General features: G+C 41.0%; 1 protein-coding gene across 2 annotated transcripts in view; it reads left to right on the top strand.

The window, feature by feature from the left end:
* The window catches only part of LOC128684357 (bone morphogenetic protein 10-like), a 488,158-nt gene that overhangs the window by 426,884 nt on the left and 36,592 nt on the right, over positions 1–24,682 (top strand). Inside the window, exons 4-5 of one of the 2 annotated variants that reach the window (XR_011392489.1) lie at positions 4,790–4,972; positions 21,231–21,386. Coding sequence is in view for 1 of the 2 variants with exons in the window: in XM_070089116.1 (XP_069945217.1) it covers positions 4,790–4,972; positions 21,231–21,381 (334 nt within the window). In the remaining variant the exon portion in view is untranslated. The remainder of the gene's footprint in view (positions 1–4,789; positions 4,973–21,230; positions 21,387–24,682) is intronic. The other variant, XM_070089116.1, reaches the window with a different exon arrangement.

Genomic DNA, 24,682 nt, shown 5'->3' with positions numbered 1-24,682 from the left:
CTCACCTCCCAGCAGTTACTGCAGGTAACACTCACCTCCCAGCAATTACTGCAGGTAACACTCACCTCCCAGCAATTACTGCAGGTAACACTCACCTCCCAGCAGTTACTGCATTTAACACTCACTTCCCAGCAGTTACTGCAGGTACCACTCACCTCCCAGCAGTTACTGCAGGTAACACATCCCGGCAGTTACTGCAAGTAACACTCACCTCCCAGCAGTTACTGCAGGTAACACTCACCTCCCAGCAGTTACTGCAGGTAACACTCACCTCCCAGCGGTTACTGCAGGTAACACTCACCTCCCACCAGTTACTGCAGGTAACACTCACCTCCCACCAGTTACTGCAGGTAACACTCACCTCCCACCAGTTACTGCAGGTAACACCTCCCAGCAGTTACTGCAGGTAACACCTCCCATCAGTTACTGCAGGTAACACCTCCCAGCAGTTACTGCAGGTAACACCTCCCAGCAGTTACTGCAGGTAACACCTCCCAGCAGTTACTGCAGGTAACACCTCCCAGCAGTTACTGCAGGTAACACCTCCCAGCAGTTACTGCAGGTAACACCTCCCAACAGTTACTGCAGGTAACACACCTCCCAGCAGTTACTGCAGGTAACACGCACCTCCCAGCAGTTACTGCAGGTACACTCACAGCAATTACCAGGTAACACTCACAGTTACTGCAGGTAACACCTCCCAGCAGTTACTGCAGGTAACACCTCCCAGCAGTTACTGCAGGTAACACCTCCCAACAGTTACTGCAGGTAACACTTCCCAGCAGTTACTGCAGGTAACACCTCCCAGCAGTTACTGCAGGTAACACCTCCCACCAGTTACTGCAGGTAACACCTCCCAGCAGTTACTGCAGGTAACACCTCCCAGCAGTTACTGCAGGTAACACCTCCCAGCAGTTACTGCAGGTAACACCTCCCAGCAGTTACTGCAGGTAACACCTCCCAGCAGTTACTGCAGGTAACACCTCCCAGCAGTTACTGCAGGTAACACCTCCCAGCAGTTACTGCAGGTAACACCTCCCAGCAGTTACTGCAGGTAACACCTCCCAGCAGTTACTGCAGGTAACACCTCCCAGCAGTTACTGCTGGTAACACCTCCCAGCAGTTACTGCAGGTAACACCTCCCAGCAGTTACTGCAGGTAACACCTCCCACCAGTTACTGCAGGTAACACCTCCCACCAGTTACTGCAGGTAACACCTCCCAGCAGTTACTGCAGGTAACACCTCCCACCAGTTACTGCAGGTAACACCTCCCAGCAGTTACTGCAGGTAACACCTCCCAGCAGTTACTGCAGGTAACACTCACATTCTTCTATATAAAAACACAGTGTTAGGCTTAATGCTTATCTAGTCAAGACTGTTATTACTCCCACCATTTATCTGTGACACTAACGTCTAGGATACTATAAACACGAATAAATCCTTTGTCAAACAAGTGGAATTGACTAAAAAACGTATATTCTAATGATATTTTTGTGTATTTTAACACACTGGACCTCTCCCACCGAGGAAAGGTGGCCCAAAATGAGGAAATTCATTCATCATGATCACCTGTCTTGTCAGGTACGCAGACATCACAGATCTTGTAACCCTCTATACTGCAACATTCCCACCTCTCCTGTAGAGTGCAGGCACTGTACTTTACACCTTGGGGATTCAATTTTGACTGCCCGGTTTCCTGAATCACTTCTCAAATGTTACTTTGTTGACGTTCACTCCGCTCTAAAATTGCTTACACACTTTTTTCCACCCAAGTTTTATTCACCCTCTTCGTTATTGTATTCTGTTCCATCCTCTCTAATTCCTCAAACCACATCAACAGCCTCCTCATCTCTCTGAAATATGTCCCTGGTAACCCACACTGGTTGTCTAATTTTTATGCTCCAGATTCTCTGCATAATATTCATCCCATATACCTCTCTCAGACACAAATTCTCCATTTTCTGTAACGTTCTCTTCTCTGTAACGTCACTTAAATATAAAAGTTGTTGGTATAACCATACTATGGTATATTCTCCCAAATATCAGCATGGACTCACTTCATCCTTAGTCCAGTATAATATATAATCTTCCACTGCCGAGGTTTCTTGTTTACTTTTGTCTCTTTTTGTTTTTTGTATGTTCACTTTTAAATTTCTTCATGAGTTTACCTTCCCATATTCCTCGACCAGCCTTTGCAACTTCTCTTCAGATCTCCCATCAGAACTGTCATTGCCAAAAAGCAACTGAAAACTCTCACTTTTTATCAGATTCATTATCTTTTAATCCCCCACCTCTTCCCCTCACACTTGTATTCATTTCTATGCTTACTTAAGCTAAACAACACTGGTGGCGTCACACATCATTATCTAAGATCTGGTGTAAGATAATGCTTCTCGGTCCTACATTCCTTATCCAGAGTCTAGCTATCAGCATAAAAATTCAATGGAAATAAGTCACTCTGTCTGACTTTTTTGGGTTATCCTAGGTTCTCTACACATATGCTGCTATGTATGATAATTCTATGTAACTGTATTGTGTATACCTGAATAAATTTACTTACTTACTTACTTACTTACTAAGCAACGTACCACTTAATCCGTACATCTGCAACATTCCACAGCGTATCCTCATCCACACTATCCCATGCATATTCTAAATCCATAAATGCGACATACATTACCTTGCCCATATCTATGACTTATTCACTTGTATGCTTCAACGTAAACAATTGGTGTACACATCCTCAACCCGTCCTAAATCCTTCTTGTTCTTCTGCAATCCTCATTTTAGTTTTACTTATTACTCTCCAAAGGTTAGGAATAAATGTGGCTAAAATCAAAATTCACTGAATACATTAATATAGTAACATAATAACTAAGTAGAGATCAGTAGAAGATAGCTCCGAGAACAACCTCTCACTTGTGTATCCAGACAGCCACTAACTTGCCACAAGTACACTCCCTCTCTTAAACTACAGCACCTAGTCAACCACACACTTCTTTTCTTCAGCCAGAGCACCTAGTCAACCACACACTTCTTTTCTTCAGCCAGAGCACCAAGTCAACCACACACTTCTTTTCTTCAGCCAGAGCACCTAGTCAACCACACACTTCTTTTCTTCAGCCAGAGCACCAAGTCAACCACACACTTCTTTTCTTCAGCCAGAGCACCAAGTCAACCACACACTTCTTTTCTTCAGCCAGAGCACCAAGTCAACCACACACTTCTTTTCTTCAGCCAGAGCACCAAGTCAACCACACACTTCTTTTCTTCAGCCAGAGCACCTAGTCAACCACACACTTCTTTTCTTCAGCCAGAGCACCTAGTCAACCACACACTTCTTTTTTTCAACCAGAGCACCAAGTCAACCACACACTTCTTTTCTTCAGCCAGAGCACCTAGTCAACCACACACTTCTTTTCTTCAGCCAGAGCACCAAGTCAACCACACACTTCTTTTCTTCAGCCAGAGCACCTAGTCAACCACACACTTCTTTTCTTCAGCCAGAGAGTCAACCACACACTTCTTTTCTTCAGCCCACCTAGTCAACCACACACTTCTTTTCTTCAGCCAGAGCACCTAGTCAACCACACACTTCTTTTCTTCAGCCAGAGCACCTAGTCAACCACACACTTCTTTTCTTCAGCCAGAGCACCTAGTCAACCACACACTTCTTTTCTTCAGCCAGAGCACCTAGTCAACCACACACTTCTTTTCTTCAGCCAGAGCACCAAGTCAACCACACACTTCTTTTCTTCAGCCAGAGCACCTAGTCAACCACACACTTCTTTTCTTCAGCCAGAGCACCAAGTCAACCACACACTTCTTTTCTTCAGCCAGAGCACCTAGTCAACCACACACTTCTTTTCTTCAGCCAGAGCACCTAGTCAACCACACACTTCTTTTCTTCAGCCAGAGCACCTAGTCAACCACACACTTCTTTTCTTCAACCAGAGCACCAAGTCAACCACACACTTCTTTTCTTCAGCCAGAGCACCTAGTCAACCACACACTTCTTTTCTTCAACCAGAGCACCTAGTCAACCACACACTTCTTTTCTTCAGCCAGAGCACCTAGTCAGCCACACACTCCCTCTCTTAAACCAGAGCACCTGGTCAACCAGGTGTACCAGGCCCGGTGGCCTGGTGGCTAAAGCTCCCGCTTCACACACGGAGGGCCCGGGTTCGATTCCCGGCGGGTGGAAACATTTCGACACGTTTCCTTACACCTGTTGTCCTGTTCACCTAGCAGCAAATAGGTACCTGGGTGTTAGTCGACTGGTGTGGGTCGCATCCTGGGGGACAAGATTAAGGACCCCAATGGAAATAAGTTAAACAGTCCTCACTGACGCACTGACTTTCTTAGGTTATCCTGGGTGGCTAACCCTCCGGGGTTAAAAATCCGAAAGAAATGTTATCTTATCTTAAGCACACAAACTCAGAGACCTCCTGGGCCAAGAGTTGTCAGTCACACTTACATTATTTCTCTCCTGTACAAAGTTTTAGGAAAGGCCTCAAGTTGATATCAGTTACTTTAAACTTAACAAACAATTAATGAACGAGACACTTGCACAATACTTGGGTAACTTTACTGCAGACTTTTTTTCAATAAAGATACCACGGTTTTTGTGGGACACAAGTCTTATTCAATAACCTGATGAACTGTATACCGTTAACATGTCAAACTAATAGTTGTCTGTATTATAGGAAAATAGGAGTGTTATCAGTATGTTAAAGGGCACGTAAGTTACTTACGTGCCCCTTAACAGCTGGATGTGTACGTCCTCAGATCTACATCGAGTCAGTGTTCTCGACGGTGGGTGGAGGTGGAGACATGGACGTAGCGACAGCGCCTCGCACGGACAGTGAACCTCTCCTGCTGCTCTACTCCTCCGTCAGGCACCGGCACCAGGCACGTCATGAGCTCAACGTAATGATCTCGCACGAGTACGAGGACTACCAAGATCACAAGGTGAGGAGATGGATGTTCTTTGCTGTACGTGAATGATAGTTCCCATGAGGTGAGTGATGATAAGCCAGAGTTCTTTACAGGTGTTTTTCCTGTCCCCTTCAGCCGCCTCTTAACTACGAACACCGATCTGACGTTAACTCTCTCATATCCAATGAAGAGATTTTTTTTTTCAAGGTTTCTAGTCATAAACTCTATGTTCGTTTTTCCAATCTTACAATTTTCGTGTCAAATCGTCTACATCCAGCCGCTGTCAGGACTTTTATATTATGGTCAACAACGCTGAAAAAAAAAAACTTAATACTTTCAGCTTACAATAGTTGTGATGAATTCAATAACACCTAAATTCAGCAGAGAATATTAGCAGGTTGACTAGTTTATACACCTCTAACATCTTGTCTCTTGTTGGTTGGTAATAGATGTGTCGGTGCTTGTGTATCATGGCATCACCACCACTTATATCACACAGACGCTTTTGTTAAGTGGGGCTTTAATATGTGTGTAAATGGGAGAAGAAATACCAACTATAAAATGTTAAGAACTCTAATGAATCATTAATAATGTCTGAGGTTAACAATCAATAATGATTCTACAATCATTACATTTATATATATATACATATATATATATATATATATATATATATATATATATATATATATATATATATATATATATATATATATATATATATATATATATATATATATACATATATATATATATATATATATATATATATATATATATATATATATATATATATATATATATATATATATATATATATATATATATATATATATTCAACAAGTCGGCCGTCTCCCACCGAGGCAGGGTGACCCAAAAAAGAAAGAAAATCCCCAAAAAGAAAATACATTCATCATCATTCAACACTTTCACCACACTCACACATTATCACTGTTTTTGCAGAGGTGCTCAGAATATAACAGTTTAGAAGCATATACGTATAAAGATACACAACATATCCCTCCAAACTGCCAATATCCCAAACCCCTCCTTTAAAGTGCAGGCATTGTACTTCCCATTTCCAGGACTCAAGTCCGACTATATGAAAATAACCGGTTTCCCTGAATCCCTTCACTAAATATTACCCTGCTCACACTCCAACAGATCGTCAGGTCCCAAGTACCATTCGTCTCCATTCACTCCTATCTAACACGCTCACGCACGCTTGCTGGAAGTCCAAGCCCCTCACCCATAAAACCTCCTTTATCCCCTCTCTCCAACCCTTTCGAGGACGACCCCTACCACGCCTTTCTTTCCCTATAGATTTATATGCTTTTCATGTCATTCTACTTTGATCCATTCTCTCTAAATGACCAAACCACCTCAACAACCCCTCTTCTGCCCTCTGACTAATACTTTTATTAACTCCACACCTTTTCCTAATTTCCACACTCCATAATATTTACACCACACATTGCCCTTAGACAGGACATCTCCACTGCCTCCAACCGTCTCCTCGCTGCTGCATTTACCACCCAAGCTTCACATCCATATAAGAGTGTTGGTATTACTATACTTTCATACATTCCCTTCTTTGCCTCCATAGATAACGTTTTTTGACTCCACATATACCTCAACGCACCACTCACCTTTTTTCCCTCATCAATTCTATGATTAACCTCATCCTTCATAAATCCATCCGCCGACACGTCAACTCCCAAGTATCTGAAAACATTCACTTCTTCCATACTCCTCCTCCCCAATTTGATATCCAATTTTTCTTTATCTAAATCATCTGATACCCTCATCACCTTACTCTTTTCTATGTTCACTTTCAACTTTCTACCTTTACACACATTCTCAAACTCATCCACTAACCTTTGCAATTTTTCTTTAGAATCTCCCATAAGCACAGTATCATCAGCAAAAAGTAACTGTGTCAATTCCCATTTTGAATTTGATTCCCCATAATTTAATCCCACCCCTCTCCCGAACACCCTAGCATTTACTTCTTTTACAACCCCATCTATAAATATATTAAACAACCACGGTGACATTACACATCCCTGTCTAAGACCTACTTTTACCGGGAAGTATTCTTCCTCTCTTCTACACACCCTAACCTGAGCCTCACTATCCTCATAAAAACTCTTTACAGCATTTAGTAACTTACCACCTATTCCATATACTTGCAACATCTGCCACATTGCCCGTCTATCCACTCTATCATATGCCTTTTCTAAATCCATAAATGCAATAAAAACTTCCCTACTTTTATCTAAATACTGTTCACATATATGCTTCAATGTAAACACTTGATCTACACATCCCCTACCCACTCTGAAACCTCCTTGCTCATCTGCAATCCTACATTCTGTCTTACCTCTAATTCTTTCAATTATAACCCTACCGTACACTTTTCCTGGTATACTCAGTAAACTTATTTCTCTATAATTTTTACAATCTCTTTTGTCCCCCTTCCCTTTATATAAAGGGACTATACATGCTCTCCGCCAATCCCTAGGTACCTTCCCCTCTTTCATACATTTATTAAACAAAAGTACCAACCACTCCAACACTATATCCCCCCCTGCTTTTAACATTTCTGTCATGATCCCATCAGTTCCAGCTGCTTTACCCACTTTCATTCTACGTAATGCCTCACGTTCCTCCCCCACACTTACATTCTGCTCTTCTTCACTCCTAAAAGATGGTATACCTCCCTGACCAGTGCATGAAATTACCGCCTCCCTTTCTTCCTCAACATTTAAAAGTTCCTCAAAATATTCTCGCCATCTACCCAATACCTCCCTCTCCCCATCTACTAACTCCCCTACTCTGTTTTTAACTGACAAATCCATATTTTCCCTAGGCTTTCTCAACTTGTTTAACTCCAAAATTTTTCTTATTTTCATTAAAATTTCTTGACAGTGCCTCTCCCACTCTATCATCTGCTCTCCTTTTGCACACACTCACCAATCTCTTTACCTTTCTTTTACTCTCCATATACGCTGCTCTTCTTATAACACTTGCTTTGTAAAAACCTCTCATAAGCTACCTTTTTCTCTTTTATCACACCCTTTACTTCATTCCATCAATCATTCCTCTTTCCTCCTGCCCCCACCCACCTATAACCACAAACTTCTGCCCCACATTCTAATACTGCATTTTTAAAACTATTCCAACCCTCTTCAACCCCCCGCCCCACTAATCTTTGCACTAGCCCACCTTTCTGCCAATAGTCGCTTATATCTCACTCGAAGTTCCTCCTCCCTTAGTTTATACACTTTCACCTTCCTCTTACTTGTTGTTGCCACCTTCCTCTTTTCCCATCTACCTCTTACACTAACTGTAGCTACAACTAAATAATGATCCGATATATCAGTTGCCCCTCTATAAATATGTACTTCCTGGAGCCTACCCATCAACCTTTTATCCACCAATACATAATCTAACAAACTACTTTCATTACGTGCTACATCGTACCTTGTATATTTATTTATCCTCTTTTTCATAAAATATGTATTACTTATTACCAAATCTCTTTCTACACATAGCTCAATTAAAGGCTCCCCATTTACTTTTATCCCTGGCACCCCAAATTTACCTACTACTCCCTCCACAACATTTTTACTCACTTTAGCATTGAAATCCCCAACCACCATTACTCTCACACTTGATTCAAAACTCCCCACGCATTCACTCAACATTTCCCAAAATCTCTCTCTCTCCTCTACACTTCTCTCTTCTCCAGGTGCATACACGCTTACAATAACCCACTTTTCACATCCAATCTTTATTTTACTCCACATAATCCTTGAATTAATACATTTATAGTCCCTCTTTTCTTGCCATAGCTTATCCTTCAACACCACTACATCCCACTGACACAGCTAACAAGATAAACGACTTCTTCTCAACCATAGGATCTAATCTCGCCAATAAAATCCCACATACCAATGCCCATGCCGGGGACTACCTAGATGGGAATTTCCCAAATTCCTTCTATCTTGCACCAACTGAGCCCTCGGAAGTCACCGAGATTATAAAGTCACTTAAAAACAACTCAGGGAATCTGTCTAATGTCCCACCATTACTGTACAAGCGAGCGGCCCATATCCTTTCGCATGCTATTTCATTACTTTTTAACAAGTCACTAGAAACTAGCACCTTCCCGAAACTACTCAAGATGGCAAGGGTTACACCAATACATAAAGGTGGTGACCCTACAGACTTAAACAACTATAGGCCAATATCAAACTTACCATTGCTATCCAAAATCTTTGAGAAACTCGTGCACAGGAGACTATATTCATTTATAACAGCACAAAACATACTCAACCCCTGCCAATTTGGATTTAGGAAAAATAAAAGCACTAATGATGCAATCATAAAAATGATAGATCTGCTTTACACAGCATTGGAAAATAAGGAATATCCACTAGGAATTTTTATTGACCTAAGAAAAGCTTTTGACACAGTAGACCACGACATCCTACTCCACAAACTTGATCATTACGGTATAAGAGGCCATGCGCTTGCTTATTTCAAATCTTACCTTACTAATAGGTATCAGTATGTTACCATTAAAGACACAGCATCAACAACACGGCCACTTGATACTGGAGTTCCGCAAGGAAGTGTCCTTGGTCCCCTGCTCTTCCTCATATACATCAATGATCTTCCAAACGTATCCCAACACCTGAAACCCATTCTCTTTGCTGACGACACGACTTATGTCATCTCTTACCCTAATCTTGCCACCCTCAACACCATTGTTAATGAGGAGCTGATCAAAATATCGACTTGGAAGACAGCCAATAAACTTACGCTTAACACTGACAAAACCTACTATATTATGTTTGGTAGCAGAGCAGGAGATGCACAAATTAACATTAAGACTGACAACACTCTAATTACCAGAAATAATGAGGGCAAATTCCTAGGCCTATACCTAGACAACAACCTGAATTTCAGCACCCATATCCAACACATAACCAAAAAAGTATCCAAAACAGTTGGGATCCTCTCCAAGATACAATACTACGTGCCGCAAAATGCCCTTCTCACACTATACCACTCACTTATTTATCCATACCTCACCTATGCTATTTGTGCTTGGGGATCAACTGCAGCAACACACCTAAAGCTAATAATAACCCAACAAAAAGCTGCAGTAAGAATAATCACTAAATCCCATCCCTGTCAACGCACCCCCCCCACTCTTCATAGATCTAAACTTACTCCCTGTTCAGTACATCCACACTTTCTACTGTGCAGTGTGCATCTACAGGACCTTAAACTTCAATATCAACCTTGACCTAAAACGCTTTCTTGATAGTTGTGACAGAACCCACAGGCATAACACCAGACACAAACATCTCTACGACATTCCCCGTGTCCGACTAAACCTTTACAAAAATTCAATGTATGTCAAAGGCTCTAAAATCTGGAACACCCTACCTGAGAACTCTAGAACTGCAGACACATTCATCACCTTCAAAACTACCATTAGAAAACATCTTATCTCCCTGATACACCCCATCAACTAACTACACGAATACCACCTGGTGGTTCACACTTACACTCACTCACCCATTTGACCATAAACAGAAATATTAATCTCAATCTTAAAATAATGAATCCTATGATACTCCAATACTGAAACTATGTACTGTGCCAAAACAAAAGCATTCACATTGCTAAACTCACAAACTAGTATTTAGTCACTTAGCCATAATACCAACTTACCTCATAATTTGTAATATTTTAAAATAAAGAATTAAACTAAGTCTGCCCGAAATGCCTAGCCATGCTAGGCGTTCTAGTGGTACACTCTGTAATCATTATTTAACTACATGTAAACCACACAACAACCAAATTCTGTAAATTCAGCATTGTAATCTTTATAGAGAATAAACTTTGAATTGAATTGAATTGAATTATTGCTACTCCTTCTTATCTCTAACTCTATTTGAAACCTCTGACCTAATCCCATTTATTCCTCTCCATTGAAACTCTCCCACCCCCTTCAGCTTTGTTTCACTTAAAGCCAGGACATCCAGCTTCTTCTCATTCATAACATCCACAATCATCTCTTTCTTATCATTCACACAACATCCACGCACATTCAGACTTCCCACTTTGATAATTTTCTTCTTATTATTCTTTTTAGCAATCTTTACCGGAAAAGGGGTTACTAGCCCATTGTTCCCGGCATTTTAGTTGACTTTTACAACACGCATGGCTTACGGAGGAAAGATTCTTATTCCACTTCCCCATGGATATAAAAGGAAAAGTAATAAGACCAAGAACTATTAAGATAAAATCAAAGAAAACTCAGATGAGTGTGTATAAATAAATGTGTACATGTATGTGTAGTGTGACCTAAGTGTAAGTAGAAGTAGCAAGACATACCTGTAATCTTGCATATTTATGAGATAGACAAAAGACACCAGCAATCCTACCATCATGTAAAACAATTACAGGCTTTCGTTTTACACTCATTTGGCAGGAGGGTAGTACCTACCTGGGTGGTTGCTGTCTACCAACCTACTATGTATATATATATATATATATATATATATATATATATATATATATATATATATATATATATATATATATATATATATATATATATATATATATATATATATACATATATATATATGTGTATATATACATACATATATATATATATATATATATATATATATATATATATATATATATATATATATATATATATATACATATATATTATATATATATATATATATATATATATATATATATACATATATATATATATATATATATATATATATATATATATATATATATATATATATATATATATATATATATATATATATATATATATATATATAAATGTAGTGTTAGAGTGTTCAGCAAAAGTTTGTGGTTACAGGAAAGTGGGCGCGGGAGGGAAGAGGAGTGATTGGTGGAATGATGATGTAAAGAGAGTAGTAAGGGAGAAAAAGTTAGCATATGAGAAGTTTTTACAAAGTAGAAGTGATGCAAGGAGGGAAGAGTATATGGAGAAAAAGAGAGTGGTGAAGCAATGTAAAGAGAGAGCAAATGAGAGAGTGGGTGAGATGTTATCAACAAATTTTGTTGAAAATAAGAAAAAGTTTTGGAGTGAGATAAACAAGTTAAGAAACCCTAGAGAACAAATGGATTTGTCAGTTAAAAATAGAAGAGGAGAGTTATTAAATGGAGACTTAGAGGTATTTGGGAAGATGGAGGGAATATTTTGAGGAATTGTTAAATGTTGATGAAGATAGGGAAGCTGTGATTTCGTGTATAGGGCAAGGAGGAATAACATCTTGTAGGAGTGAGGAATAGCTAGTTGTGAGTGTGGGGGAAGTTCGTGAGGGAGTAGGTAAAATGAAAGGGGGTAAGGCAGCCGGGATTGATGGGATAAAGATAGAAATGTTAAAAGCAGGTGGGGATATAGTTTTGGAGTGGTTGGTGCAATTATTTAATAAATGTATGGAAGAGGGTAAGGTACCTAGGGATTGGCAGAGAGCATGCATAGTTCCTTTGTATAAAGGCAAATGGGATAAAAGAGAGTGCAAAAATTATAGGGGGATAAGTCTGTTGAGCATACCTGGTAAAGTGTATGGTAGAGTTATTACTGAAAGAATTAAGAGTAAGACGGAGAATAGGATAGCAGATGAACAAGGAGGCTTTAGGAAAGGTAGGGGGTGTGTGGACCAGGTGTTTACAGTGAAACATATAAGTGAACAGTATTTAGATAAGGCTAAAGAGGTCTTTATGGCATTTATGGATTTGGAAAAGGCGTATGACAGGGTGGATAGGGGGGTAATGTGGCAGATGTTGCAGGTGTATGGTGTAGGAGGTAGGTTACTGAAAGCAATGAAGAGTTTTTACGAGGATAGTGAGGCTCAAGTTAGAGTATGTAGGAAGGAGGGAAATTATTTCCCAGTAAAAGTAGGCCTTAGACAAGGATGTGTGATGTCACCGTGGTTGTTTAATATATTTATAGATGGGGTTGTAAGAGAAGTAAATGCGAGGGTCTTGGCAAGAGGCGTGGAGTTAAAAGATAAAGAATCACACATAAAGTGGGAGTTGTCACAGTTGCTCTTTGCTGATGACACTGTGCTCTTGGGAGATTCTGAAGAGAAGTTGCAGAGATTGGTGGATGAATTTGGTTGGGTGTGCAAAAAAAGAAAATTAAAAGTGAATACAGGAAAGAGTAAGGTTATGAGGATAACAAAAAGATTAGGTGATGAAAGATTGGATATCAGATTGGAGGGAGAGAGTATGGAGGAGGTGAATGTATTCAGATATTTGGGAGTGGACGTGTCAGCGGATGGGTCTATGAAAGATAAGGTGAATCATAGAAATGATGAGGGGAAAAGGGTGAGTGGTGCACTTAGGAGTCTGTGGAGACAAAGAACTTTGTCCTTGGAGGCAAAGAGGGGAATGTAGGAAAGTATAGTTTTACCAACGCTCTTATATGGGTGTGAAGCATGGGTGATGAATGTTGCAGCGAGGAGAAGGCTGGAGGCAGTGGAGATGTCAAGTCTGAGGGCAATGTGTGGTGTGAATATAATGCAGAGAATTCGTAGTTTGGAAGTTAGGGGGAGGGGTGGGATTACCAAAACTGTTGTCCAGAGGGCTGAGGAAGGGTTGTTGAGGTGGTTCGGACATGTAGAGAGAATGGATCGAAACAGAGTGACTTCAAGAGTGTATCAGTCTGTAGTGGAAGGAAGGTGGGGTAGGGGTCGGCCTAGGAAAGGTTGGAGGGAGGGGGTAAAGGAGGTTTTGTGTGCGAGGGGCTTGGACTTCCAGCAGGCATGCGTGAGCGTGTTTGATAGGAGTGAATGGAGACAAATGGTTTATAATACTTGACGTGCTGTTGGAGTGTGAGCAAAGCAACATTTATGAAGGGGTTCAGGGAAACCGGCAGGCCGGACTTGAGTCCTGGAGATGGGAAGTACAGTGCCTGCACTCTGAAGGAGGGTTGTTAATGTTGCAGTTTAAAAACTGTAGTGTAAAGCACCCTTCTGGCAAGACAGTGATGGAGTGAATGATGGTGAAAGTTTTTCTTTCTCGGGCCACCGTGCCTTGGTGGGAATCAGCCAGTGTGATAATAAAAAAAAATATGAAAATACATATATATATATATATATATATATATATATATATATATATATATATATATATATATATATATATATATATATATATATATATATATATATATATATATATATGTATATGGGAGCAATAAGAATAATTACAAGTGACGACACTGTAGCCCCCAAGGATGAGACCACGGCCCAAGCACTAAGAGACAAGCATCCAACCAAGGACACCACAGCCATCAACGACAACCCTGAGGAAGACCCTATCACTGAACAATTAATTTTGCCAGAATCGGAAGTCTATAAGGCGATCGTGTCATTTCCAGCAGGATCTGCAGGAGGTTACACTGGAATTCGACCTCAGCACCTCAAAGAGATGGTAAATCCAGTACTCGGTGAATCTGCATCAATTCTTCTCACCGAGTTAACAACTTTCGTCAACAATTGCCTGGCTGGGCGAATCCCAGAAGAAATTAAACCTTTCTTTTTTGGAGCCTCACTATGTGCTTTGAAGAAGAGGGATGGGGGAATCAGACCCATTGCAGTTGGAAACACTCTTCGCCGTCTCGTTGCCAAAGCAGCAGTGAGAAACATTCGCCTAGAAGCTGCCACTTTACTCCAGCCACACCAATTGGGCTTTGGGGTCTCTCAAGGCAGTGAAGCTGCAGCTCATGCAGCAAGGGCCTACATCAGGGACCTACCAGAAGACAAGGCCATAGTCAAACTTGATTTTAGAAATGCCTTTAATATGGTGAGAAGAGATGCTGTTTTGCCAGCTGTTCGGGTTCGGTTCCCCAGTCTCTTTCCCTTCATTTCAGCCGGCTACAGCAAACCCTCAATTCTTTTGTTTGGAGAACATGAAATTCAATCATCAGAGGGTGTTCAGCAGGGTGACCCACTTGCTCCACTTCTCTTCTGCTTGGCAGTAAGAGAACTAACTTCCAGCCTACGCAGTGAGCTCAATATCTGGTACCTGGATGACGGCACTCTGGCAGGTACTGAAGAGTCCCTCGTGGGGGACCTACAACTGGTGAAAACACAGGGAGAAGGCTTGGGACTCATCCTCAATCCCTCTAAGTGTGAAATCATCACAGCGAACCAGGAAATAATCAATGCTGTGCGAAGAATCCTCCCGGAAATCTCAACTACAACTCCGTCCAACAGTACCCTCTTAGGGGCACCGCTGGATCACCAGGCCATCGATACTGTCCTCAGGGACAAATTGAATGACCTTATGAGAATGGAGGAGAGAATAAGCGATCTTGATGCCCATGATGCTCTGTATCTCCTCACAAGGTGTCTTACTATGCCAAGACTCGCTTACTTCTTGAGGTGTGCACCCTCTTTTAACAACCCAACACTCGATGAATATGACGCACACCTGAGATCAACTTTTAAGAAGGCACTGAACCTGTCACTAGAGGATGAGCAATGGGATCAGGCAACCCTCCCAGTGCGACTGGGAGGTATAGGGGTGCGTAAAGCAACGCATGTTGCTTTACCTGCTTTTCTGTCTTCGTGTTTGGCTTCCAGTGCATTAGTCAAGAAGATAGTGCCCGAACGCTTGAGAGACTTGGTAGGAGCTCAAGACCCCAGGTTTACTGAAGCAGCAATTCGGTGGGACGCCCTTACAGACTCCTCCAGTAGACCAGCTCCTCCCAAACAGCACAAACAGTCCCACTGGGACAAACCGATCATGGAAAAAATCGCCAACACAATGCTCTCCAATGCTTCAGGAAAGAACAAAGCTTGTCTCCTGGCAGTGAAGGCACCACACTCAGGAGATTTCCTGTTAGCTGTTCCCAATTCCTCCCTGGGCACCCGTCTCGACCCACAGGCCATTCGGATTGGTGTTGCTCTTCGCCTAGCCGCCCCCATCCTCACCGAACATAGGTGTATTTGCGGCAGGGCGACAGCTGATCAATTCGGACTCCATGGTCTCGTGTGCCACACAGCAGAAGGGAAGTATGCCAGACATGAGGAGATCAATGACATAATAAAGAGAAGCCTCGCCACAGCCCGTTGCCCAGCTCAATGGGAACCCCAAGTACAGAGGTCTGATGGAAGTCAAAAGCGTCCTGATGGAGCCACTATGCTACCCTGGAAGGATGGAAAGCAGATTGCCTGGGACTACACCTGTGCTGCCACATTGGCAGACACCTACTTGCCATACTCTGTAGTGGAAGGGGGTGGAGCTGCCAGCCACAGGGAGACCCAGAAGATCCGAAAATATGAAGACCTTCCCCCATGCTATAACTTCATTCCAATAGGGTCGGAGACCCTTGGAGCATGGGGCAAGTGTGCTCTAAAGTTCCTCAAAGAGCTGGGTGAAAAGCTCATCATAGAAACCAAGGACTACAGGGCGACCAGCATCCTCTTTCAGAGACTCAGTGTTGCGATCCAGAGAGGAAATGCCTGCAGCATTCTGGGCACGCGGCCCACCGCAGGGGAGCTGGACGAAGTATTCGAGATGTAGCTCTGAGTTGCCTGTGTTGTTTTGCTTTGTATCATATTTTTGTGAATGTTTTGTCAATGTATTTTGTCTTTAAATAAAATATATATATATAATATAGGGGGTGGTAGGAGAAAATTCTCAAACAGCTTCAGGGAGAATCTTGAGTTTTCCCTGAAGCAAGTTTATTCTTTTCTCTGAGGATGAGGGTCCCCAGGACAGTTCTAGAGGTGGTACCTCCCTATATTATATATATATATATATATATATATATATATATATATATATATATATATATATATATATATATATATATATATATATATGCAAAACAACCACTGTGAAGGAATAGAGAAATTCCAAGCGCTTTCGTGACTACTCACATTATCAAGGAACTATAGTTCCTTGATAATGTGAGTAGTCACAAAAGTGCTTGGAATTTCTCTATTCTTTCACAGTGGTTGTTTTGCATATTCTGAAATCACCTGTTTACTGTGATCTTATTGCATATATATATATATATATATATATATATATATATATATATATATATATATATATATATATATATATATATATATATATATTTGAAGGTAGTAGGTTGGTAGACAGCAACCACCCAGGGAGGTACTACCGTCCTACCAAGTGAGTGTAAAACGAAGCCTGTGATTGTTTTACATGATGGTAGGATTGCTGATGTCTTTTGTCTGTCTCATAAATATGCAAGATTACAGGCATGTCTTGCTACTTCTACTTACACTTAGGTCACACTACACATACATGTACACATTTATTTATACACACTCATCTGAGTTTTCTTTGATTTTATCTTAATAGTTCTTGGTCTTATTAATTTTCCTTTTATATCCATGGGGAAGTGGAATAAGAATCTTTCCTCCGTAAGCCATGCGTGTTGTAAAAGTCAACTAAAATGCCGGGAACAATGGGCTAGTAACCCCTTTTCCTGTAAAGATTACTAAAAAGAATAAGAAGAAGAAAATTGTCAAAGTGGGAAGTCTGAATGTGCGTGGATGTTGTGCAGATGATAAGAAAGAGATGATTGTGGATGTTATGAATGAGAAAAAGCTGGATGTCCTGGCTTTAAGTGAAACAAAGCTGAAGGGGGTGGGAGAGTTTCAGTGGAGAGGAATAAATGGGATTAGGTCAGGGGTTTCAAATAGAGTTAGAGCTAAAGAAGGAGTAGCAATAATGTTGAAGGATAAGCTATGGCAGGAAAAGAGGGACTATAAATGTATTAATTCAAGGATTATGTGGAGCAAAATAAAGATTGGATGTGAAAAGTGGGTTATAATAAGCGTGTATGCACCTGGAGAAGAGAGAAGTGTAGAGGAGAGAGAGAGATTTTGGGAAATGTTGAGTGAATGCGTGGGGAGTTTTGAATCAAGTGTGAGAGTAATGGTGGTTGGGGATTTTAATGCTAAAGTGGGTAAAAATGTTATGGAGGGAGTAGTAGGTAAATTTGGGGTGCCAGGGGTAAATGTAAATGGGGAGCCTTTAATTGAGCTATGTGTAGAAAGAAATTTGGTAATAAGTAATACATATTTTATGAAAAAGAGGATAAATAAATATACAAGGTATGATGTAGCACGTAATGAAAGTAGTTTATTAGATTATGTATTGGTGGATAAAAGGTTGATGGGTAGGCTCCAGGATGTACATGTTTATAGAGGGGCAACTGATATATCGGATCATTATTTAGTTGTAGCTACAGTTAGAGTAAGAGGTAGATGGGAAAAGAGGAAGGTGGCAACAACAAGTAAGAGGGAGGTGAAAGTGTATAAACTAAGGGAGGAGGAAGTTCGGGTGAGATATAAGCGACTATTGGCAGAAAGGTGGGCTAGTGCAAAGATGAGTAGTGGGGGGGTTGAAGAGGGTTGGAATAGTTTTAAAAATGCAGTATTAGAATGTGGGGCAGAAGTTTGTGGTTATAGGAGGGTGGGGGCAGGAGGAAAGAGGAGTGATTGGTGGAATGATGAAGTAAAGGGTGTGATAAAAGAGAAAAAGGTAGCTTATGAGAGGTTTTTACAAAGCAGAAGTGTTATAAGAAGAGCAGAGTATATGGAGAGTAAAAGAAAGGTAAAGAGAGTGGTGAGAGAGTGCAAAAGGAGAGCAGATGATAGAGTGGGAGAGGCACTGTCAAGAAATTTTAATGAAAATAAGAAAAAATTTTGGAGCGAGTTAAACAAGTTAAGAAAGCCTAGGGAAAATATGGATTTGTCAGTTAAAAACAGAGTAGGGGAGTTAGTAGATGGGGAGATGGAGGTATTGGGTAGATGGCGAGAATATTTTGAGGAACTTTTAAATGTTAAGGAAGAAACAGAGGCAGTAATTTCATGCACTGGTCAGGGAGGTATACCATCTTTTAGGAGTGAAGAAGAGCAGAATGTAAGTGTGGGGGAGGTACGTGAGGCATTACGTAAAATGAAAGGGGGTAAAGCAGCTGGAACTGATGGGATCATGACAGAAATGTTAAAAGCAGGGGGGGATATAGTGTTGGAGTGGTTGGTACTTTTGTTTAATAAATGTATGAAAGAGGGGAAGGTACCTAGGGATTGGCAGAGAGCATGTATAGTCCCTTTATATAAAGGGAAAGGGGACAAAAGAGACTGTAAAAATTACAGAGGAATAAGCTTACTGAGTATACCAGGAAAAGTGTACGGTAGGGTTATAATTGAAAGAATTAGAGGTAAGACAGAATGTAGGATTGCGGATGAGCAAGGAGGTTTTAGAGTGGGTAGGGGATGTGTAGATCAGGTGTTTACATTGAAGCATATATGTGAACAGTATTTAGATAAAGATAGGGAGGTTTTTATTGCATTTATGGATTTAGAAAAGGCATATGATAGAGTGGATAGAGGAGCAATGTGGCAGATGTTGCAAGTATATGGAATAGGTGGTAAGTTATTAAATGCTGTAAAGAGTTTTTATGAGGATAGTGAGGCTCAGGTTAGGGTGTGTAGAAGAGAGGGAGACTACTTCCCGGTAAAAGTAGGTCTTAGACAGGGATGTGTAATGTCACCATGGTTGTTTAATATATTTATAGATGGGGTTGTAAAGGAAGTAAATGCTAGGGTGTTTGGGAGAGGGGTGGGATTAAATTATGGGGAATCAAATTCAAAATGGGAATTGACACAGTTACTTTTTGCTGATGATACTGTGCTTATGGGAGATTCTAAAGAAAAATTGCAAAGGTTAGTGGATGAGTTTGGGAATGTGTGTAAAGGTAGAAAGTTGAAAGTGAACATAGAAAAGAGTAAGGTGATGAGGGTGTCAAATGATTTAGATAAAGAAAAATTGGATATCAAATTGGGGAGGAGGAGTATGGAAGAAGTGAATGTTTTCAGATACTTGGGAGTTGACGTGTCGGCGGATGGATTTATGAAGGATGAGGTTAATCATAGAATTGATGAGGGAAAAAAGGTGAGTGGTGCGTTGAGGTATATGTGGAGTCAAAAAACGTTATCTATGGAGGCAAAGAAGGGAATGTATGAAAGTATAGTAGTACCAACACTCTTATATGGGTGTGAAGCTTGGGTGGTAAATGCAGCAGCAAGGAGACGGTTGGAGGCAGTGGAGATGTCCTGTCTAAGGGCAATGTGTGGTGTAAATATTATGCAAAAAATTCGGAGTGTGGAAATTAGGAGAAGGTGTGGAGTTAATAAAAGTATTAGTCAGAGGGCAGAAGAGGGGTTGTTGAGGTGGTTTGGTCATTTAGAGAGAATGGATCACAGTAGAATGACATGGAAAGCATATAAATCTATAGGGGAAGGAAGGCGGGGTAGGGGTCGTCCTCGAAAGGGTTGGAGAGAGGGGGTAAAGGAGGTTTTGTGGGTAAGGGGCTTGGATTTCCAGCAAGCGTGCGTGAGCGTGTTAGATAGGAGTGAATGGAGACGAATGGTACTTGGGACCTGACGATCTGTTGGAGTGTGAGCAGGGTAATATTTAGTGAAGGGATTCAGGGAAACCGGTTATTTTCATATAGTCGGACTTGAGTCCTGGAAATGGGAAGTACAATGCCTGCACTTTAAAGGAGGGGTTTGGGATATTGGCAGTTTGGAGGGATATGTTGTGTATCTTTATATGTGTATGCTTCTAGACTGTTGTATTCTGAGCACCTCTGCAAAAACAGTGATAATGTGCGAGTGTGGTGAAAGTGTTGAATGATGATGAAAGTATTTTCTTTTTGGGGATTTTCTTTCTTTTTTGGGTCACCCTGCCTCGGTGGGAGACGGCCGACTTGTTGAAAAAAAAAAAAAAAAAAAAAAAAAAATATATATATATATATATATATATATATATATATATATATATATATATGTATATATATATATATATATATATGTATATATATATATAGTATGTATATGCAATAAGATCACAGTAAACAGGTGATTTCAGAATATGCAAAACAACCACTGTATAATTCGGCTAAATTACCACAAAATACCAGAACAATTGTTTCAAGAACTGTTAAGTCACCCGTAGAACAGACTATAAATCTTGAATTTGACGGCTAGGAAGCCTTAATGACGGATTTAAAATGCAGACTGGGAAGGCTAAATACGTTTAGAATTCTTATGATAAAAGTCCTTCTATTGTTACTCTGAGAGGAGAATCCAGTTGACAGAGACACACACAGGTTTCACAATATAAATGTTGCTGGGTTTTTTTCCTTCAGGAAAGGAGGAAACGTCGATCAGCAGTGGTGTCAGAAACATCAAGAACACGGAGGAACGTGGCCGAACTACACGAGGAGGAGAGCAACGTCATCTGGGAGGGAGAGATGGACATGCTGGACATGCCTTCACAAGTCCACGGGCAGCTTGGAGGTAAGGTTAGTGCCGCACCTCACGCTCGCTGGCCCACACTATCTCCTCTGTCACTCTCTCGTCTTCCTTCTTTCCTGCATATAGTCCTCTTTATCCCTCTACTTTCATATATGTTTATATGCTTGTGTCTATCTTCCGTGGAGTGACAAGTAAATTTAACCTTCTACGCTGCTGCCTTTAAAATTCTACACTTTTCCACGTTAGTTATTACCATTATTAAATTTGGTCCAAATACCAACAACTAGCGTCTGAACACAGTATTGTGTCTGTTTATACGCTGTGTGCTCATTATCATTCCACAGTAGAATTCCAACCTGCTCACTGCATCGAAGTACACAGTACTTTAACCACACTGCCAGACCCCAGATGAGCATTATGTTGCAGTGTCCGACAGATGAGCATTATGTTGCGGTGTCCGACAGATGAGCATTATGTTGCGGTGTCCGACAGATGAGCATTGTGTTGCGGTGTCCGACAGATGAGCATTGTGTTGCGGTGTCCGACAGATGAGCATTGTGTTGCGGTGTCCGACAGATGAGCATTGTGTTGCGGCGTCCGACAGATGAGCATTGTGTTGCGGTGTCCGACAGATGAGCATTATGTTGCGGTGTCCGACAGATGAGCATTGTGTTGCAGTGTCCGACAGATGAGCATTGTGTTGCGGTGTCCGGCAGATGAGCATTGTGTTGCGGTGTCCGACAGATGAGCATTGTGTTGCGGTGTCCGACAGATGAGCATTGTGTTGCGGCGTCCGACAGATGAGTATTGTGTTGCGGTGTCCGACAGATGAGCATTATGTTGCGGTGTCCGACAGATGAGCATTGTGTTGCGGTGTCCGACAGATGAGCATTGTGTTGCGGTGTCCGACAGATGAGCATTGTGTTGCGGTGTCCGACAGATGAGCATTGTGTTGCGGTGTCCGACAGATGAGCATTGTGTTGCGGTGTCCGACAGATGAGCATTATGTTGCAGTGTCCGACAGATGAGCATTGTGTTGCGGTGTCCGACAGATGAGCATTGTGTTGCGGTGTCCGACAGATGAGCATTATGTTGCAGTGTCCGACAGATGAGCATTGTGTTGCGGTGTCCGACAGATGAGCATTGTGTTGCGGTGTCCGACAGATGAGCATTGTGTTGCGGTGTCCGACAGATGAGCATTGTGTTGCGGTGTCCGACAGATGAGCATTGTGTTGCGGTGTCCGACAGATGAGCATTGTGTTGCGGTGTCCGACAGATGAGCATTATGTTGCAGTGTCCGACAGATGAGCATTGTGTTGCGGTGTCCGACAGATGAGCATTGTGTTGCGGTGTCCGACAGATGAGCATTATGTTGCAGTGTCCGACAGATGAGCATTGTGTTGCGGTGTCCGACAGATGAGCATTGTGTTGCGGTGTCCGACAGATGAGCATTATGTTGCAGTGTCCGACAGATGAGCATTGTGTTGCGGTGTCCGACAGATGAGCATTGTGTTGCGGTGTCCGACAGATGAGCATTGTGTTGCGGTGTCCGACAGATGAGCATGGGCGCCTAGCCGAAGCTAAGCGGTGAATGCCGTACCCCGCCCGTTCCATTACGAATTGTTAAGCACACTGTGATGTATATCTCTCAGCATTTATACATGTGTGATGCATGTCTCCCAGAGTTTATACATTATGTAGTGTATATCTCTCAGCATTTATACACTGAGACTACAATGCCCATTTTAGAAATGAAAACATTTCTGGTTGTTGGTGTACAGGTGGCCAGTAGCCTTAATGATCATAATTCAGTCGACAGAATTTAAACCTGACTAATTATCCAAGTGCTTTTTAATTCAGTAGTGATTAGCACCAAGGAACGTATTTTACCCAGGAATAAAATTTACATAAATCAGCAGCCACGAGAAGCACAAGAAAAAACACTGTTTTTTGCATTCGTTTACATTTGTATATACTTTAATTTACATGTAAATTTTAATTTACACTAGACCCCCGTACCGCGGATACCCGAAAACGCGGATAGTGACAAACCTTATATATGTTATTTCTCGTTTACATACATACCTGTGATCAAGTTTTAATTGATAAATTATTCACAATAAGTGTAGAATTAACACTCGTTGATGGGGTACACTTCACAGTTTATCTTGGGTCATAAACAACTGCCACCATCACTATTTTGCCCTTTTGGGATGTTATTTAGCAAAATTGTGGGTTATTTTCGGGCCACGGTAAACAGCGGATAAATGAAACAGTGGAAATCGGACCCGCGGATATGGCGGTCCTATTGTACAATTAATTGTTATTTTATTTATATATATTTTTTTTCTAATGCTGACTTGTGTTTCTCTACCTCCTCGTTACACAGCCTCCTATAGCTTAGTATCCATTACTCACCCTCACTCGAGGTTGATATGATCGTCAAAGATCAACCTAATCTCTACAGTGTTTGCCTTACAATTGGTTCTGAAAAGGGCGATGTTATTGACATGCTTCGCAGAAAACCCCTTGTTATATAGAGCATTTCGGCCAGCCTTATATTGAACTTACAACTACCTATAACTACAAATATCATGTTTTTCGAGAACAATTTGCTGGAAGTTATGGTAAGATAATTCACTAAAATGTTTGTGGAGGTTATTATGAATGTTGGTCAAGTACAACTGCAGATACTAATCTAAATTTTAGTATTATTGCACAGGACATACAATATACCGAAGGTAGAAAGAATGCATAGCATCTCAGGCAAATTTTAGCAAGTACTGTACAGTCATGCGCTGCGTAACGACGTTTCATTCAGTGACGAACCGCATATACGACGGTGGTCCCGTAAGATTATAACGGAGCTGAAAAATTCCTGTTGCTTAGTGACGCCGTCATAGCGTAACGCACTATGTTACTGTTTTATGTATTTTCTATACTGTACTTTTTATAATTATTTTAGAGTGTACTCATTCTATATTATGAAAATATTTGCTGTAAAACATTATGGGGTCTTATGTGTTAACACGCATCTCCAAATAGCATATATTTCCCTAGGAGCAATAAACTATACCATATAGCCTAGGCGTGCAGTAGGCTATACCATTTAGTTTTGTGTGAGACCACTACGACGTTCGCACAACGACGAAATCGCCTAACGACACATTTACCATAACATTCCGTCGTTAAGCGACTGATTACTATACTTATAACTTACTGTGTTAATTCATAATAAGATCACAATAAAGAGATATAATTGCCGAGTGGTACTACTTATATTACAATAAATAAATATGTTGAGATAGTATATTCTTATCTAATAATATGCGGGAATTGAAGG

Source organism: Cherax quadricarinatus, chromosome 2 (assembly GCF_038502225.1).
Source record: "Cherax quadricarinatus isolate ZL_2023a chromosome 2, ASM3850222v1, whole genome shotgun sequence".
Lineage (NCBI taxonomy): Eukaryota > Metazoa > Arthropoda > Malacostraca > Decapoda > Parastacidae > Cherax > Cherax quadricarinatus.
This window is presented reverse-complemented; position numbering and strand designations above follow the sequence as displayed.